Below are 14,066 nucleotides of genomic sequence, written 5' to 3' on the forward strand. Positions count from 1 at the left end.
GGAGGATCCTGGGAACTACAGGCCAGTCAGCCTCACCTCAGTCCCTGGAAAAATCATGGAGCAGGTCCTCAAGGAATCAATCCTGAAGCACTTACATGAGAGGAAAGTGATCAGGAACAGTCAGCATGGATTCACCAAGGGAAGGTCATGCCTGACTAATCTAATCGCCTTCTATGATGAGATTACTGGTTCTGTGGATGAAGGGAAAGCAGTGGATGTATTGTTTCTTGACTTTAGCAAAGCTTTTGACACGGTCTCCCACAGTATTCTTGTCAGCAAGTTAAAGAAGTATGGGCTGGATGAATGCATTATAAGGTGGGTAGAAAGTTGGCTAGATTGTCGGGCTCAACGGGTAGTGATCAATGGCTCCATGTCTAATTGGCAGCCGGTGTCAAGTGGAGTGCCCCAGGGGTCGGTCCTGGGACCGGTTTTGTTCAATATCTCCATAAATGATCTGGAGGGTGGTGTGGATTGCACTCTCAGCAAATTTGCGGATGATACTAAACTGGGAGGAGTGGTAGATACGCTGGAGGGCAGGGATACGATACAGAGGGACCTAGACAAATTGGAGGATTGGGCCAAAAGAAATCTGATGAGGTTCAATAAGGATAAGTGCAGGGTCCTGCACTTAGGACGGAAGAACCCAATGCACAGCTACAGACTAGGGACCGAATGGCTAGGCAGCAATTCTGCGGAAAAGGACCTAGGGGTGACAGTGGACGAGAAGCTGGATATGAGTCAGCAGTGTGCCCTTGCTGCCAAGAAGGCCAATGGCATTTTGGGATGTATAAGTAGGGGCATAGCGAGCAGATTGAGGGACGTGATCGTCCCCCTCTATTTGACATTGGTGAGGCCTCATCTGGAGTACTGTGTCCAGTTTTGGGCCCCACACTTCAAGAAGGATGTGGATAAATTGGAGAGAGTCCAGTGAAGGGCAACAAAAATGATTAGGGGTCTGGAACACATGACTTATGAGGAGAGGCTGAGGGAACTGGGATTGTTTAGTCTGCAGAAGAGAAGAATGAGGGGGGATTTGATAGCTGCTTTCAACTACCTGAGAGGTGGTTCCAGAGAGGATGGTTCTAGACTATTCTCAGTGGTAGAAGAGGACAGGACAAGGAGTAATGGTCTCAAGTTGCAGTGGGGGAGGTTTAGGTTGGATATTAGGAAAAACTTTTTCACTAGGAGGGTGATGAAACACTGGAATGCATTACCTAGGGAGGTGGTAGAACCTCCTTCCTTTGAAGTTTTTAAGGTCAGGCTTGACTAAGCCCTGGCTGGGATGATTTAATTGGGGATTGGTCCTGCTTTGAGCAGGGGGTTGGACTAGATGACCTCCTGAGGTCCCTTCCAACCCTGATACTCTGTGATTCTATGATTGGACACCGTGGCTAAATCTGAATAGGTTTCCCACCAGCTATGAATGAAGAAGGATGTTTTTGCAGCAGTGGCAGTTTTGGCCTCCACAGGCCCAGTGGCCACTGAGGCTATGAACTACAACTATCTGAAAGCAAATGCCCTCAAAGGAAGATGGTGATATAAAAATAGTGAATTTTTTGGAGTGTTTCTGTCATTCCACCAGCATCATTTCAGTATTTTCAGGATTCCGCTTCAGCCAGCTGCATTTCCTCCAGTTGCTGATGTCAGCTGAGCTCTTGGGACACTGGGAAAATGTGCTGTTTGTCTCTGATATGAAGGTGCTGTAAAGTTGAGTGTCTTCTGTGTATTGTGCACCTTTTTAATAACTCCTCCAACCAAGCTAATACTTTTTTCTTGTAGGAAGTGTAGTATGACTGTTAGTGACTCAGAATCTCTGGTTTAAATCATCCAAAAGATGGTAGCTGTAGCAGAACACACACACACAAACCTTCAAAACTTTGTTGTGCGTTATTGGTTCAGCACTAAACCTGAGAGAAGAGGGCAACTTACTGAATTACCAGGGAGCATGGATCAGCATTCATGTCACACTCCCGGTCAGAATCAGAGGGGTAGCTGTGTTAGTCTGGATCTGTAAAAGTGGCAAAGAGTCCTGTGGCACCTTATAGACTAACAGACGTATTGGAGCATAAGCTTTCGTGGGTGAATACTCATTTCGTCGGATGCATATAGTGGAAATTTCCAGAGGCAGCTATAAATATGCAAGCAAGAATCAGGCTAGGGATAACGAGGGAGGATGAGGCCAGCTTCTAGCAGTTGAGGTGAAGAGAAGGAGGGAGGAAGGAGAAACTGCTTTTGTAGTTGGTTAGCCATTCACAGTCTCTGTTTAATCCTGAGCTGATGATGTCAAATTTGCAAATGAACTGAAGCTCAGCAGTTTCTCTTTGAAGTCTGGTCCTGAAGGTTTTTTGCTGCAGGATGGCTACCTTTAAATCTGCTACTGTGTGTCCAGGGAGGTTGAAGTGTTCTCCTACAGGTTTTTGTATATTGCCATTCCTAATATCTGATTTGTGTCCATTTATCCTTTTACGTAGGGACTGTCCAGTTTGGTCGATGTACATAGCAGAGGGGCATTGCTGGCACATGATGGCATAGATTACATTGGTGGACATGCAGGTGAATGAATCAGTGATGGTGTGGCTGATCTGGCTAGGTCCTGTGATGGTGTCGCTGGTGTAGATACGTGGACAAAGTTGGCATCGAGGTTTGTTGCATGGATTGGTTCCTGAGTTAGAGTTACTATGGTGCGGTGTGTAGTTGCTGGTGAGAATATGCTTCAGGTTGGCGGGTTGTCTGTGGGCCAGGACTGGCCTGCCTCCCAAGGCCTGTGAAACTGAGGGATCGTTGTCCAGGATGGGTTGTAGATCACTGATGATGCGTTGGAGAGGTTTTAGATGAGGACTGTACGTGATGGCCAGGGGAGTTCTGTTGGTTTCTTTCTTGGGCTTGTCTTGCAGCAGGAGGCTACTGGGTACACATCTGGCTCTGTTGATCTGTTTCCTTATTTCCTCATATGGGTATCGTAGTTTTGAGAATGCTTAGTGAAGATCTTGTAAGTGTTGGTCTCTGTCTGAGGGGTTGGAGCAAATGCGGTTGTACCTCAGCACCTGGCTGTAGACAATGGATCGTGTGGTGTGTCCAGGATGGAAGCTGGAGGCATGAAGGTAGGCATAGCAGTCGGTGGGTTTTCGGTATAGGGTGGTGGTACGTGACAGTCACTTATTTGCACCGTGGACCTTCCGTGTAGATTGGTCCAGGCTGAGGTTGATGGTGGGGTGGAACCTATTGAAATCATGGGGGAATTCTTCCAGGGTTTCCTTCCCCTGGGTCTAGATGATGAAGATGTCAGCAATGTAGCATAGGTAGAGAAGGGGCGTGAGTGGACGAGAGCTGAGGAAGCGTTGTTCCAGGTCAGCCATAAAAGTATTGGCATGTTGTGGGGCTATGCGGGTGCCCATAATGGTGCCACTGGTCTGGAGGTATATTTTGTCACCAAATTTGAAATCATTGTGTGTGAGGATAAAGTTACAGAGCTCAGCAACCAGTTGTGCTGTGGCATCATAAGGGATACTGTTCTTGGCAGCTTGTATTCCATCTGTGTGTGGTATGTTTGTGTAGAGAGCTTTTACATCCATGGTGGCTAGGATGGTGTTTTCTGGAAGATCACCAATGCATTGTAAAAAGAAAAGGAGTACTTAGAGACTAACTACAAATGCATTGTCGTTTTCTCAGGAAATCAGTGGTGTCACGGAGATAGCTGGGAGTGCTGGTGGCGTAGGGTTTGAGTAGACAGTCCACATATCCGGACAGTCCTTCAGTGAGAGTGCCAATGTCTGAGATGACGGGGTGTCCAGGATTTCCGGGTTTGTGGATCTTGGGTAGTAGATAGAATAACCCTGGTTGGGGATCTAAGGGTATGTTGATTTGTTCCTGTGTTAGTGTAGGGAGTGTCCTGAGTAGATGGTGTGGTTTCTTAGTGTATTCCTCCATGGGATCTGAGGAAAGCGGCCTGTAGAATTTGGTATTGGAGAGTTGTCTGGCAGCCTCCTTTTGGTAGTCAGACCTGTTCATGATAACAATAGCACCTCCTTTATCAGCCTCTGATTATAATGTCAGGGTTGTTTCTGAGGCTGTGGATGGCATTGCGTTCTGCACGACTTAAGTTATGAGGCAAGCGATGTTGTTTTTTCCACAACTTCTGCCTGTGCACGTCAGCAGAAGCATCCTATGTATAGGTCCAGACTGTCATTTCGACCCTCAGGAGGAGTCCATGTGGAGTTCTTTTTGTGCTGTTGATGGGAGGGTATCTGTATATCAGTGTGCTGTTCAGTGTTACCTTGAAAGTATTCTTTGAGTCAGAGATGGCGAAAGTAGGCTTCCAGATCACCGCAGAACTATATCATGTTTGTGGGGGTGGCAGGGCAGAAAGAGAGTCCCGAGATAGGACAGACTCTTCTTCTGGGCTGAGTGTGTAGCTGGGTAGATTGACGATATTGCTGGGTGAGTTGGGGTACCACTGTTGTGGCCCCATCTGGCAGGTAGGATTTTAGACAGCTTACAGTCCTTTTTCCTTTGTAGAGAGGTGAAGCATGTAATGTAGATCTCCTGTCTTATTTTAGTAAAGTCCGTTCGTATGGAAGGTTGGAGAGCTCTTTTTTGACGTTTTCCTGTTTGCTGTATAGGATGCTGATCAGGTGCTTCCTCAGTTTCTTTGATAGTGTGTGGCATAATCTCTCACTGTGATCTGTGCAATATGTAGATAGCAATGGATTTTTCACCTTCAGTCCATTTGGTATGACCAGGTGGACCCGGTCAGTATGCAGCCCAAGCAGGGGAAGCTAATGATCCAACCAGAGGACCAAATTCGGTGGTGCCTCAGGTGACACGTGACCAAGATTCATGTTGCACATACACTAAGAAGACTGAATTACCATTCCAGTACTCAGAACAAATTTGTTAAAATAAATTTGTTAGTCTCTAAGATGCCACAGTTCCTCCTTTTCTCATTCCAGTACTGTGACCATGCCTGATCCTGCTGACTTGAGGGATCTAGTAGAAGTGGTATGGCTGCAGAGTTAATAAACACATTTCTCCAAATGCAAATTTAGTAATCTTTGTGACACCATAATCACCTCCATAGCAACTGATCATGATATCAGATAGGATTATGATTTCTGGTGTGGAATAAGCATGGATGTCTTTTGGGATTAGTGATAAGATATGGAGGTTTATCTCCTCTACAGCATTGGAATGTGAACCACATCAATACCATCTGACAAATGTTTGATAGTGCTGAAATAATTAGTGGTGTTACTTCATATTAAATGGATGATTTCTACACTATAAGTGGCACCCTTGTTGGCAGAGATGCCTGCCAAAGGCTTGATCAGCATGGAGCCTGAATTGCCTTCTTGCTCAGACCCTTTCACAAGCTTTTTAAGCAAAAAAAGAGAAATCAACCAAGGGAAATGAAACTTTTGGTCTTGTCATCTCTGATGAGACTTTGTGCTCTTTGGAAACAGCTATCTTAACTGGAAAAAGAGGTATACCAGTTTAAATATATTAATGGTAGTAACCCAAGTTGTGACAAACTCTCTGTTAGGGGTCAGTGTGGTACATGGTTTTAACTTGGTGTCAATAAATTGCATACAGTACAGTGGTTGGCTAATATCATTATAGTATCTGTAATTAACACCTATTTTTTCCAAACTGAAAATTGATCCTTTACAATGCTTTTGGACACGTTTTCTAAATGTTTGATTTATTCTGGAACTTTAAAATTTCCATGTGTTTTATTTTTTTAAAGGAAAAATACTAGCTAGTTACTTTAAATTTTGTGGGGGCAGAGGGGAACTGATAAGAGTTTGTTAAATTATGTATTATCAGTACATACTATGAAGAAAATAAAGGAAGATGTTTTCTTAATTGGATACCAATAATTCAAAATCTGGTCATTTTTTTAAAAGTTCAAAGTAATTTTGGACCCTTTGCTCTTTTTTTGTTTTTGTTTTACAGTTGTTTTCCTATCGTAAAACAAAAAAGTTGTTTTATCTCCTGTTATGTGAAAAACTCACACAAAAAGGAGAATAGCTGACTATACATGGAAACAGTGACACACACACACACAGACAGTAAAGAAAATTCTCACTTTTCAGTTTTTCAGTCATTCAGTTCTAGTAATCATAGCTGTTATTTGTAACAATAGTTTTAAAAAACCTTCAGACAGCAATGTATAGGGTTTTTTTATTGATAGCATTCCTTTAAAACAAATGATCGTAGAAAACTTAAATACAGAAGTGAAATCATTACTAACTACTTCATAGGAGGTGTGGTAATATATAAAAGAACATCTTGTACTCTTTAATATTAAAAGAGGAAATGAATATAGCGCACACTCAACACCTCAAATGACACTTTGAGAAGTGATTTTTCAAAAAAAGACTGATCATTTTTAATATAGACTAACTATGTAATTACTCAGTGGAGTAAAAGTGCTGGCATCTAGTACTATTAAGTGATGCATCTTTGTGAGCGCTTTTTGTTTATATCATAACTCTTCCATACTATTATGTGGTGTCACCAATGTGGGTAAATTTCTTCCATTGCTAACTGGATAATACATTTCAGCAGGTCTAGAGCTGGACATGACTGATGGAATATTTGTCCTTCTTTAATGGTAATTTTTTCAACGGTAAACAGATCATTGAAGCACTATGCAGTGACTAAAAGCTATTTCAAGCAGATGATGCGCTCTAACACCTGTTCTTACTCCTCTGAGTTTTCGCAGTAGTTTGTTATGTGGGCTTTGTTTGCCAACGGATTAAAATAATCTAGTGCAGAATATTCCTATGGCAAATAATAATCAAAATCATATACTAAGCTTCTTATTCCAAATGACTGCCAGTCCAATAAATCTTAATGTTTCCTCTCTTTTACTTTATTGCACTCCTTCCTGCTTCTTCCTTCATGATCCCAAAGGACTACCACCTTGCTTTGTTATTCAAGGTATTTCATATGTGTTTCATCCCTGCTTTTATCGATGCTGATTCTGTAATGTTGAAGTGAACAAGATGTTCAATTGTAATTGATGTTTCGGTTTGTCATGATGGGCTAAGAACAAGCTATTTCTGCAGCTGTTGACACTATTTAGATACTGTAATCTTCCAAGCTCAGCTTTGCACTTTTTGCTGTTGTTGCTATTTTTATTGCAGTGTTCCTCACTGTACTGTTTCAACTCAAGGCACTAAATTCAGCCTCTGATGTAAGCAGGTGCAGCTGTCACTGAACTCAGAAATTTATGCCCTCTTACACGAAGGATGAATTTTGCACAAAGTAGGCATTAATGGCTGTTTCCACATTCTAATGGATTTAGTTCAGCACTGAAATCTGAGAACAGTAAAGGCAACATCACAGAATTCTGTCTCTGCAGTATGAAACAAAGGTACTGGAATTGCTTTTACCCCACTGAATAATTTAATGACACTTTAACCTGTTTTACTCGAAGACCTTCTACAAATAGTAGTTTTTTAAAAAAGACCTCTTGTGATTGGAGGAAAAGGAAATGATGACATTGCTTTCTGAATGAGACATTTACAGAAAAGAATTACACATTAGAGCACTGGAGGCCTATGGTTGTCATGGGAACTTCATAATTTGCAATGAAGCTGAAATTTTGAGAAGAAAACAATAATATTTATCATTCGGTGCTCCTTGTAGGCAGTGCACATTTTCTTTCAACTTACATTTATTTTGATCTAGTTAAATAGATTTCTTGAAATTCAATTGGAAGTGAATCATTATGCATGAGCAAGATTTTAAATCAAAATAACTCTCAGAAGCAAGAGCATTCAGATTCACCAGCGGATATGCAATGCCTTACCTCTGATAAAAACATGCATATAGCTCTTCAAATCCATAAGGCTCTTCCATAGTAATATTGCTATCTGGGTTTAAAAAACAAAAATGGATTTTAGTTGATTGTTCTTCAGACTTCTCTTCCTGACTGAAAGGAGGAGCTTGGGAAGGTGTTTTTCATGCTGTTGTGACGAACAAAACAGACAACACCTGACAGGCTGTGGCTTAGAATTACATTTAGAAGGACTGTGGAGGGCAACAAAACTAACTCTTCTCCAGGAATCTAGCTCTGGTAGGCAGAGGTCCCAGAAGCTGGGAAATGAGTTCTGGTGGCAATGGGGAGAAGGTGGGTGCTAGCTAGCTAGTTACAGTATCTGATTTCCAGGGAGAAAGACTCCTCTGCCATTGCAGTTTGTAGAAGAGCCCTTCTCAAGAGAATAAGTGAGGTTCAGCTTTCATCCGTTCCAAGCCCTTGGCATCTTTCTGGGCTGACTGCAGCATCTCCTATCCTCCCTGTCTCTGAAGGCAGTTCAGTTAGGGACCTTATTGTGAGATGTTCACTTTTTTATCAGCTTTTCTCCCTGCTTCCCATGTCATTAAAAGAGCACCCTGCTCTCAGACTCTGTCCTTAGACAGTAAGCAAAAGAAGGGACATAAATAATCTTCATTTTAAAATCTCATTTAACACTTTTTTTCTTTAAACCTAGACTAAGGTATTTATTTTTAGAGAATGAGACTCTCCCTTTCAAAAGTTCCATGGCATCTAGACCGCCATTTAAAATGGATGCTTCATCCTTAGCTTGCACTATTGTGCCTACATATGTGTACTTCCATCCCTAGATTTTAAGGACTTGAATTCAGAGCTCCCATTTTTAAGTTCTTGCTTTCTGTGAAATACAGTTCCGTTTTTTCCTCATTGAAATGTCAGTGGAATACTTCCATTGACAGCAGTGGTGTGTAACGTTAATGGTAGAGGCTGTATGATTTCTTTACTGTGTTTTTACCTTCTTTGAGCCTTTCTGCTCAACACACTGGATTTATGGTTATACGTAGCAAGTACACTAAAAAGCAGGTGTTTATGAGCTTTATGAACATTGTCTTTTAAGATATTTACTCACCTCACTTTCCAGACTTGTTCAGGACTTTGTGCTTACTGCAGCTATAGCATTTCCTTCTGATAATGGTTGTTACAGGTTACAAAAGGCATGTGAGCATTTAATCATAAAATTAATTCAAATCCTAAATGTTTTTCAGCAATACAAGAGCCTCGTGCTGAGGCTAGGCTCTCAATAACATTAGTTTTAAAGCAAAACCAGATGGCTCAGTGGGATAGCATTGACGGAGCCTTTCAACTTGAGGTCACAATTTAAACCCTGACCAGTCCAGTATAGATCAAAAGTCAGTGACTGAAAATGCCATATGCAAAACAAACTGGAGATCTGTCAGCCATTCCTCCAGTGTCACAACTGGCTGTATCTGTGGAGAAACTGAGAATTGGGTGCGAATTACACTCTCCTCACCCCTGCTACAAATATTCTGCCTAGAACAAGGACCACAGCAGTGCAGGAAGCTTGCTCTGCTGCTGCCCTTCTTTTGTGTGTGTGTGTGGGGGGGGGCATATGGGAAATGGGACATCAACCTTGTATCTTCCCAAATAATTAAATACAGTACAGTGGGGGGGGGTGAGGAGGAGTGATCCAATTTCTATGATTTTTCCACTGTTATGAAAGCTTGCATTTTAAAGTGTCAAATTTAGCAAGCCTTTGCTAGGATATTTTAGACTTGTTGAATCTAATCACCGAAAATAAGTATGCATGATAAAATACTGAAGGTATGATTGGCATTTTATGCATGCTTAGTATATGTTTGAGTATTTGCAAGAGATATTAACCAAAATGCACATAACTTTAAAACACACTCTGTCTCTCATTCCTTCTGAATGCTGTTGGCATTTTATGTTGGTACAGTGAAATATAAGAAAATAGTAAAATAACCATGGCAGGGAAGGAGTTCTTTAAAACTACCCAGAAGTGTGCATGTTGGTCTCCTTACAGCTCAAAGCATGGAAATTAGGACATGGCCCAGTTTAATTACAACTAATACATTTTGACAGTTTTTGTTTTCAGTTTCCTATCATCCTTCTTCTGAAAGTAATTTTTCAGAAGATAAAGGAAATGTTGAAATGGAAAAACTAAAAGAGCACAGCTTGTTGGCTGTGAGTTAGAAGCAGCGTGGGGATCCGCAATAAAAATAGCTGCTTTCACCTCTGTCTCCTGTTCCAGTTTATGCTGCCACACAAGGCTTTTTGTCCACAGTTTACCACTTAAGCATTAAGAGTGTTAAGTCTTTAAAACTCAAAAGTAATGCTATTGAAATGATAAATGACAAGCACTGCGTACTCCTTGAGAGGTTTCAGAGTAGCAGCTGTGTTAGTCTGTATTCACAAAAAGAAAAGGAGTACTTGTGACACCTTAGAGACTAACACATTTATTTGAGCAGAAGCTTTCGTGGGCTACAGCTTACTTCATCTTATGCTCAGATAAATTTGTTAGTCTCTAAGGTGCCACAAGTACTCCTTTTCTTTTTACTCCTTGAGAGTTTCTCCTAAATGGATATATGTGGCAATCCCCACGGCCTTTTAAGCCTCTTGGCAGGCACACGAAAGGGCCTTTTCCCCACTACAAATACAGCTCGCTCCAACACAAGAACTATGTTGTAACTGGTTCCTTCAAATCCATGGTATTTGTAGAGGGGAAGAGCCCTGAGTTTCCTGCCCTAGCTTCCCAACAGATCTGAGGAACAATTTGAAGTAGCCTTCAATGACTTGACCACTTCCTCCCTTGCAGAAGAGGACAGTAAGTAGCACTGAAAATCTTTAGAACTGGAGTCCATTGCAGGAGAATCTGATTCTGCAGCATTTTCCACTTGCAAAGTTCCACATTGCTCCTGCTCTTACTTCTTTAAAAATAAAATGTTACAACCCCACCCCTCCCCCCCAATAGTTAATACTAGAAGGGGAAAGTGGGAGGGGGAAACAGCTAGGAAAAAAGTAAAACAAGAAACAGATGTCTCCTGTATTTCTGTTTCTTCACGTGTAACCATGTTTGTTGTAGGGATTGTCTTGTTGAGCACACAGCTAGCACTAAAGTGAGAAAAGATGGGGAGTGGAGGGGATAATTATTTAGGGAGGAAGAATTAAAAAGAAACAGAAGAAGTGCTACTGTACAGTTCTCCAAGAATAATATTGCTCCAAAACGTATTGGTCCACCAGCCATGTCAGATAAACAATTGGGCATTCGGATTGATAAAATGTAAATGCTGCTACTTTTATTTAGCTGTCCCTACAGTTTTCTCTCCATTTCCTTTCCCCAGTCATTTTGCCTTAAGAATGTTAACCATACTGCCTGTGGGTTTATGTTACTGTTTGCATGTGTGTGTGTAAAGCCAATATTGTAATGTATGGTATCCAATCCCGAAGCTCTAATTAAAGTTCTTCTCCCATTTATTTGTGTACTCTCTCCTCTCTATAATGATCTGCCCAAAAGTGAGTTAAGGCATATCACCTAAAATACTAATCCATACCCACGCCAGCTCTGGCCATTAGTGCAACTCCCACCACCACTGCCTTAGCACTTCTCTCTTTCCCTTCCAAGCCATTCAAAGTGTCACCTCCAAAATTATACTCCTTGCTGGTTGATCAGACCATATCATTTCCCTTTCTGAATCACTTCACTGGCTTTGTCTTGGCCCTCACGTCAAGATTAAACCTCTCAACCTTGCTTTCGGAGTCCCACACAACTGTCTGCCTATAGATCTAATCACTTATTGTATTCCCCATTCTCTCTTCCAGTGCCACCAGCCTTGCAAACCCCTACTTTCCATGCTGCAACCCCCTACTTTCATGGTGGGTCATCCCTATTCCAGTGTGCAATCCCGCCCCCTTCCCACCCCCCTTTCATATCCATCGTAAAGGTCCACATTTTCCTTAAGGCCTAAAGCCAGGCAACATTAAAGAGTAAGGATCTAAGGTAACTATTTCCTCCTCACCACCCAGTGCATCTTTTCTGCTTTCAAGTTTGCTGGAGTACAGGCTGTCTCTGTCTGTTTTATACAGGTCCAAAAGCCCTTGGGACAAAGGGAGAGGGAATGTGGAGAAGCTTGTTCTATGATTTCTTGTTTGTATCACAGCAGTGCCTAGAAACCCCAATCATTGCTTGGAGCCCCATTGTGTTGCTGTATAGGCACGGTGTACACATAACAAAAGAGATAGTCATTGTCCCAAGGAGCTTCCAATCTAAGTAACTATATGTTCTTGGCAATTTTTTCTTGGGAAGGGCCTTGTAGGCTTTGAACCAGAGTTCCAGAAGGCCAGTGACTTAAAAAACTGGTCTAGTCAGTTGTCCAGCTACTTAATTTGTCTTTTTAAAATGTAAAACTGAGGTGTGAATTCTTGCAGTTCTTTTCTTTTAAAATCAATACTCAGCAGCTTTTTGTTTTTGTGAGTATTTTTTTAAAGGAGAAAATAACTTTTTTCCCTCCTCTTAATTTTGCTAGGATACAGGGCATCCCTGCACAGCCAATGATCCAGACACCTGTTTCATGCCAGTTTCTCCACAGCACTTCATTGATCTCTTCAAATTTTAAGAGGTGCAATGGCCTTGTTTTCGTTCTTATTTTTGGTCATCTTTGTGAAGAATCATGCAGTATGTATTATGCTTTGTGTGCAGTATCTTTTTAAATGTACTTCATAGTAAAAAGGGATGTCTAGGAGGGAGGGGGGAAATTGGAGAGGTGTATTCCAAATGCTGTTGTGTGCAGAAATGAACTGAAGAGGAATAAATATCTCCAATGAAGACACATTCTGTAGGCATGTCTACAAAAGGCTCTTTTGAATCCAAGAAAGAGTACATTTTTAGTCCTGCCTTTAAGTCCATTTTGTACTGATTTAACATTTCATTAAGCCTGTTGAGACTTGGGGGAGAGAGTTGTTGGAAGGGCTATTCTTGGAGTGACCAAAAGCAATTTGTCTTAATCCTTCACTCTTTTTATGCCACCATTTTCCAAGTACTTACATACACTTTGCACATTTATAAATATTCATCTGATACCTTTTTGGACTCCTTCATAAATATCAAGTCAGTTACCAAGTTGGCATTAATCATTGTGAGTTTGTGTGTGAATAAAATATAGAGTTGTGATTATCTGTTGTTGAACCTGTTATGAAGGAAACCAACCTCTGTACATACATTATGCAAAATATTTATTTTCTTAAAAGGTATTTTATTAACTACATCAAACCTGTTTAAAGACATCCTAAATAGTATGGGAGGCTGTTCAGTGGCTGCTGAAGAATGATGGATTTTTCCAATGGTAGCCGCTGTCTTTTATTTTTATTTAATTTTTATTTTACATTTGGTGTTAAACTATTGCAGAAGGACTTTTAGACATCCTCAAGAAAGGACACATTACTGAGCAGAAAATTAATACAGCATGTTGCTAGGCCTCTGGTACAGTGGTGGTATTATATTGTTCTAGTAACTGAGGCTCTGAGCTGGAAATTCTTTGCACTAAAAGGTCGCTTGTTGATCTGGAGCACCTCCTGCTGACTAACCCCATAGAGATGTGAATTCTGCAGGAAGCTACCTTCTTATGCCTTGTAAATTACAGAGGAGGGGAGGGGCGCTGTCCAGAGACAGGAAGAAATAACAATGTTATTCACAAAGTTTTTTGGAGAGATCATTTACCAACTGTGTAATGTAAAGACAAAACATATTATATATCACACTGCTTGTTTTGAATCTAGTTTTGTACACAATGTAATAAATCATGTTTTACCTATTATTCTCTAGCAATTTCTTTTGCATTTAGAAATGAGTCTGTTTGAATTTATAGCACTGGCTTCTGTGTCCATCACCAATACAGGTTAGCATTTGTTAACCGAACAAGAAAAATGTAGATATCTACTGTTCTCCTATCATTTTTAATTTATATTAACAGAGCCAGACCTTTAGCACGGGTGGGAAAGAGAATATTTAAGTGCTTGAAAAGAAAAGTTAGCTCTTTACGGTAAGGGAACTGTTCTTCCCTGGGTTTCATACTGCTGCCATGTCCTTATCGATGCCCATGTGAAAGGTAACAAACCTTTTTGCCCTAAAGCTGAAATAAATAAAAATCAGATGTTGAGCTCATAAGACTCCCTCCTCGATGCAGTTGGTTTTGGGGTTGTGTTGGTGTTTGTTTTGAGTCTAACATTTAACTTGGGATGCTTGGGAGGA

The 14,066-nt window shown here is 41.1% G+C and overlaps 1 protein-coding gene across 5 annotated transcripts in view; it reads left to right on the plus strand.

The window, feature by feature from the left end:
* Positions 1-13,632, plus strand: part of FBXO25 (F-box protein 25) — a 63,302-nt gene extending 49,670 nt beyond the window's left edge. For 3 of the 5 annotated variants that reach the window (XM_073336175.1, XM_073336174.1, XM_073336177.1), the window contains 2 exons: positions 6,916-6,942; positions 12,346-13,632. In XM_073336175.1, coding sequence (XP_073192276.1) covers positions 6,916-6,942; positions 12,346-12,435 — 117 coding nt within the window. In that variant the 3' untranslated portion in view covers positions 12,436-13,632. The remainder of the gene's footprint in view (positions 1-6,915; positions 6,943-12,345) is intronic. The other 2 variants (XM_073336178.1, XM_073336179.1) reach the window with 1 other exon arrangement.
* Positions 13,633-14,066: the final 434 nt, after the last annotated feature.

The sequence above is a fragment of the Lepidochelys kempii genome, chromosome 3, assembly GCF_965140265.1.
Source record: "Lepidochelys kempii isolate rLepKem1 chromosome 3, rLepKem1.hap2, whole genome shotgun sequence".
NCBI lineage: Eukaryota > Metazoa > Chordata > Testudines > Cheloniidae > Lepidochelys > Lepidochelys kempii.